At 34.6% G+C, this 6,448-nt stretch overlaps 1 protein-coding gene across 1 annotated transcript; it reads left to right on the forward strand.

Moving 5' to 3' along the window:
* Window positions 1–6: 6 nt before the first annotated feature.
* On the forward strand, window positions 7–1,730 carry LOC111385322 (heat shock factor protein HSF8-like). The gene has a single exon (XM_023009701.1). The coding sequence runs from the start codon at window positions 939–941 to the stop codon at window positions 1,728–1,730; it is 792 nt and encodes a 263-aa protein (XP_022865469.1). The 5' UTR covers window positions 7–938.
* The last annotated feature ends 4,718 nt before the right edge of the window (window positions 1,731–6,448 follow it).

Raw genomic sequence — 6,448 nt, forward strand, 5'->3', positions numbered from 1 at the left:
TTTTTTAAGAAAAGTGGTGAAGAAAATTACTTAAAAGTAACTTTTAAAGCCACAATCTTTGGCTTAATTTAGAAATTACTATAAAGTAAATTTAAATTTATTTTATACTTAGCTAAACATGCTTTTAGTTGTTTGCTCTACATTTTCTTGGGCCATACAGAAAATTGTGACGGATTTTATTGTGGAACTGTGTCAACCTTTGGCTTTCTATCAAGTTCGATACAAGACATGGATTACATTGATCTGTGCCTAAAATGTCAACAATTTTTTGTAGGATCTTAACTAAAACAGAATTTAATAAAATAACATGTGAAATACTGTTATCCATGTTTTCATTGCTCCAGTTCAGAAGGAATCAGTGCAAGGTCTTTGGCTTATAAACTAGGGATTCTGCATCAGCTTGATTAGTAGAGAAGAGGGAATGGCATTGAGGAGCAATTAGCATATGTTCAGTTCAGTTACCACTCACAGATTAGCCCACGGCAAATCTGTGGAGGATGCAAATTTGATGCTTGTTTACTGCCATATTATCTACTCACTAAAGAGCTGTTGATATTTCTTGTGTACTGGGAACTGAGTGAAAGAATCCAATACTTGTGTTTTTCCTTTTTGACTCATTGCATATCTCATAGTTACTTTGACATGAAAGCTGGAGCCAAAGAATCAAACTTTTAAATGTATTTTGAGGATTTCTTAGAGATGATTGTTCGACCTAAGGATCATTGCTAAACAAGGTCCTTTTTCTCAATAAAGGTGTGATACTATCTGGAAAGTGGGTTATGTTTAACTGGTTAATCTTTTTTGGCATTGCCAAATGAATGCTCTCTTGTATGTGATAAAGACTGTTGATTTTTACTTTTTAAATCTCTTTCCATTTATTTCGTGCATCATAATGTTAGATGATGGTTACCTTTTGACCATTCCATTTTTCTGCCTTTATGGTTGTGGACAAACAGGGTTTTAGAAAAGTTGATCCAGACCGCTGGGAGTTTGCAAATGAGGGATTCCTAAGAGGGAAAAAGCATCTACTTAAAAGTATTAGTCGTCGAAAACCTGCACATGGACACCATCAGCAACAGCAGCAATCACATGGTCAGAGTTCTTCGGTCGGGGCGTGTGTGGAGGTTGGGAAATTTGGACTTGAAGAGGAAGTTGAGAGGCTTAAAAGGGACAAGAATGTGCTGATGCAGGAACTCGTACGGTTAAGGCAGCAGCAGCAAGCTACTGATAGTCAGTTGCAAGCAATGGTTCAGCGTCTTCAGGGCATGGAACAGCGCCAGCAACAGATGATGTCATTCCTGGCTAAGGCTATGAATAGCCCTGGATTTCTTGCACAGTTTATGCAGCAGCAAAATGAGAGTAACCGGCGCATATCAGAAGGCAACAAAAAACGAAGACTTACGCAGGATGGCATTTCAAATGACGATTCTGTTGGTCCGTCAGATGGTCAGATTGTGAAATATCAACCTTTGATGAATGAAGCAGCAAAATCAATGCTAAGGCAGATCTTAAAACTAAATTCTTCTCCTAGGCTTGAAAACTTAAACAATAATCCTGATAATTTCCTGATTGGTGATGCATTGCCATCTAATGCATTAGATTGTGACAGTTCTCTGGACCATGTTTCAGGAGTTACTCTTCAAGAGGTACCTACAACTTCTGGGCAGTCATTCATCTCATCAGGTTCCACAATNCGTCACAAGTATCATATCTTGCCACACTTTTTGTAACTTTTGTTAAATGTGCAACCGTGCTATGATGTTGCTGCCACCACTATCATTAACGCTCATTACCGATCACCACCCAAACATCATGACCACCTCTATTGATACCAACTACCAAAACCATCATTGTCCACGTCAAACTAAACCACCAATTTAACAAATACCTGACCCAACATCCAAATCTTAGACCCCCAATCATCACAATAATGTGACAACACTTTTTGTTTCACCTTGTTTCTTTCTCACTATCACCACCATATCATTCATTCTTGAATTTAAAATTACAATTAAAAATTGAAAAATCCAACAAATCAAATCGCAAAATTCGAGATAAAGAATGACATAGGTGAGGTGGTACAAATATGAAAAATTTAGATCTCCTTGACAAGTGAAGCGACGACGACCAAATTTTGTTTATGTCGTCCGAGTTGGATGGAGTTGTTGAGATTGAGAGCCATGACAATGTGAGAGAAAAGAACAAGAGATAGAGAGGATGAGGGAGGGTGCAAAGATTTATGAATTCTCATGAATTTCATGGATTTCAAATATTAAACCAATTTTTTGTATTTTATTATTTTTTTTTTGTGGTGCATCTTTACCTTTTACATTTATATAAATATATTGCTTATTTATTTGAAATTAAATAAGTTATTTAACATGCATTATATCGTTTTATTACTTTTTTAGAAAATTAGCATCCGAATGTTGTTTTGATTAAATGAGGAAATAGTTCATATCCTGAAATATTTGACATTATAAATTATTCTATAGAAAAAATTATTATCTCATAAATATAAAAAAAATATTTATTTTATATAACGGTCAATCCCCAATTTAAATATAGTTTTAATAATTTAAAAGGTAGAGTATTAAAATCTGTGGTTGAAAAAGAATGAAAAATTTTCGATTTACGTATAATATTATTTTATGTAAGATTGTGTGGTTTAAATTAGGAGAGAGAAAAATGAAATGTAATGTAATGAAATTTAATGGGGTCAAACGGGGACTAAATCTTATTTGATTTAGCTAAAAATTATATTTTTAATAGATTTTAATAGAACTTAATTAAAAAGTTGATAAAAGTTGTGGACTCCATTAAATCTAAAATTGAAATGGAATTTAGAAAAATAAATTTTAAAAATTGAGGAACTGAATGAAGTAATTAAAGTAACAATAAATTGCTATTTTAAAAAATTAAAAATAGATTCAAACATTTTATAAAGTTTAGGGGTTCCAACTGTAATTTTCCTCCTGCTAAATCACCCGTACCAATGGCGTCATTCTCGCTTCCGATATCGTGCCCCACTTTGAGCCTATCGTTGCCTCTCCCGTGACAGTTCAGCTACTCGCTCTTTTTAAAAATATTCAGCAATTTCGTGCGCCCAATTTATCCCCAAATCCGAGGGTTTTTATTCCAATTGTACTATATTTTGATGACCGTGTTTGTATTTTGTATATAAGATGGAAGCGTCCACTTCTTCTTCGAACGGCGGGAAGGCTCCGGCTTCCACGGGAGAAGGCGGAGGAGCTCCACCGCAGGCGGTGCCCTTACCGTTGGCCAACACGCCACCACCGTTCCTGGTGAAGACTTATGACATGGTGGATGACCCAAGCACTGATAAGATCGTGTCGTGGAGCACGACCAATAATAGCTTTGTGGTGTGGGATTCGGCTGAATTCGCGAGATATTTGCTGCCCAAATATTTCAAGCACAACAATTTCTCCAGCTTTGTCCGCCAGCTCAACACTTATGTATGCACTGTCTTGTCAGCTATTTTAGTCCGTTTTTATTTTTATTTTGCTGAAGCTACTTAATCCTGGAGTTTCCTTTGGCAATTTTTGGGTTTAAATTTTTTAATTTATTTTTGAACATTTAACAGGCCATAGTTGATAGATTTTTGGTTATCTTAAGTGATGACACTTTAATTGGCTGAAGTATGAAATAACATTTTTAGGTTTTGGCATTTTGATTTTATATGAGATTGAGAATCCAAAGTAGGTATATGATGTGTTCCAGTAGTCAAATTATCAATTGACTAATAGAGGTTGGACAATTTGTTAGATGACTGTGAGATGTGTATTGATCTCTGAGCTAAAGGTTTCCCGAATTTGAATGGAGTAAATCTTTTGTATAAGTAGAAACTGAAGGTTTAAAAGGCATTTTTTTTTTATAAATCAGAATTAATCCTAGCTTCTGTTGGCCCGAGCATTATTTTCTGGTGCAAGAATCTATCTACTTATGGTGCTATTTGAAGTACCAAATTTGCAAGTGTTGATTTGAATGGGCTCCATCAATTTTAGCTTATTTAATGGTGAATGGCCCTTATGGCTTTGAAGTCAGTTCTCTTTATTCTTCCATAGGTTCCTTAAAAGTACATGATTAGAACGGAGTAGATGAAAAGGAGTTGTTCTCTGGATTTTTGTGTGATAGGTAGATTCCAAGACATGTTCTATAGAACAGTGATTAGACTTGCTATGCTTTATAGTTCATAGTGTTGGGCTGATAAAGGATAAAATGTTCTTAAGATGAATATAGCGGAAATGAGGATTCTAAAATGGCTATATGATCATACTAAAATGTACAAATATAACGCAAGAATATTTCAACAAGTGGAGTGTAGTTTTGATTGAAGATAAGTAAAGAAAAGACAAGCTAGGTAGCTAAGACACATTTTACGTAGACGTAAAGAAACGGATGTTCATGGCAATGGGACGATCTCAGAGGAATAAGTCAGTTTAGGGAAGTGTATACCAAAACTAGCATGTCTTTGTATTCTAGTTCTAGATCTTTTAGATTTACTAAGGAACCAAATGAATTAGCAGAGAAGGATAAATGTAGCCAACTCCAAATTCATTGAAAATAAGACTTAGTTTGTTGTACACTAGCTGGATTGTTGTTTGACTTTAATTTCTTCTGTTCCTTGTGATCCATGCAATGCATGTGATGGGAATATTTTCTAGGTTGAGTTATTTTGTTAATTATGTCTCATACTATCATTACTATTGATTCGAAGTTTGAAAACCATTCTCTTGCATTGGATACACGTTGTTGTGCTATCTAAATTTTGCCTCTATCATTATTGGTGTTGTGTGCTCGTGTAATTCATTAGTTTCCCAAATACTTGACATGAATAAGATAGAAAAGGCCAAAGTAGTGCATGGAAACACTGTTTGCGAGGTACGTTTGATCAACTGTTTGGTTCCCCATTGACACTTTCTGTCTGTTTGATCTTTAACATGTCACGTAGTGCATGTGAACAATGATAGAGAGGTACAAGGGGCAAAATCAAATAACTTTTATGAAAAATAAATACCCAAAAAAAAAAAAAAAGAGGAAGAGGGAGAGAGAAAAAAAAAAAAAAAAATTTTACTTCTTTAGCCACTACCTTGTCACCTCCAAAGAGAAGAAGAAGAAGAAGAAGATAGGGAAAGGGGGAAAAAAGGAAAACTATTGCTTTGAACCCCCATATTATGAAAGTAATTATCTTCACTAAAATTGTCATTTTTAATGTAATCTTCATCACTAGGCTTATCTCTTGGAATTTTCTTGGACATAATGAGAAAAACTCTGACATTGTATCAAATATTGCCTTAAGTTTTGCATATGCTAAATTACTAATTTCAAGTCTTCACGGTACAGGAAATGGGTCAAGTGATTGGCATGAAACTTTCCGATAGCATTTTTTGGGTATCCTGACAAATACAAATCATAACATGATTACCCTTTTTAAATTTTAATGTCTATAATGTGCATAGATAACAAACTTGTAGTCATTACTGGAACAATTTTCCACCTTGTGATCATGTGAATCAATAACAAATGTGTTCGGGAGGAATACAAACCATAATATAACCATTTAGGCTTCAAAACTCCCCCCCATCTCCCCTAACCTTCCTCAAGTCTTCTAATGTTACCTCCCCAGAAAGGCTTAAATCGAAGGTTCTCAGCCTTATAAGTTTGATGTTTGATATTCTATAACCTCTTTGGCAAGCATTCGGCTGTTGACCTGCCTTTCGCATCCAGAGTGGAATTTTTTCATTTTTCTTCCAAAATTTTGATCTTGTACAAGGGTGGGGTACAGTAAATACCAACCTATTCTCGAACCATGCAAAGTCCGTATGAATACTTATGAAAAGTTTATAGCAATTAAAAGGCTATTTTCTTCATGTGCTTTCATCCTCGATCAATGCGTAGAGTGATAAATTGGGGAGGTCTGTAAAGGCTCCCTAGAAATAGATCATATTTTAGAAGAACTCTAAATTTAATACACACTCACATTCTCACACACCTAAATTTCAAAATGTAATCATGTAGTTGTAGATACACATTTAGCAATTCCTGTGTTGAGAAACTCTATGTTACTCGATCTATTGCTTTGTGATGGTTTATTATCTATTTTTGAACCAATTCTTAATCAATTTCATGGTAATGGAATATTGGAAGAAACTACAAACAGGATTGAAGCTATTTTTTTCTTGAGACAGTATACCACATTTCAGACACAATGTCTTCTTTGGCCTTGATAGCTGAAGTGGGAAAAAGAAAAATGAAAATTACTTTCTAGAAGTAGGTGAGACCATATTTTTAGATTAGCAAACTTTTTGTACTAAAATTCCAAAAAAAGGGGGGAAAAAGGCTAATTTTTTAAGAAAAGTGGTGAAGAAAATTACTTAAAAGTAACTTTTAAAGCCACAATCTTTGGCTTAATTTAGAAATTACTATA

Source organism: Olea europaea, unplaced genomic scaffold (assembly GCF_002742605.1).
Source record: "Olea europaea var. sylvestris unplaced genomic scaffold, O_europaea_v1 scaffold3122, whole genome shotgun sequence".
Lineage (NCBI taxonomy): Eukaryota > Viridiplantae > Streptophyta > Magnoliopsida > Lamiales > Oleaceae > Olea > Olea europaea.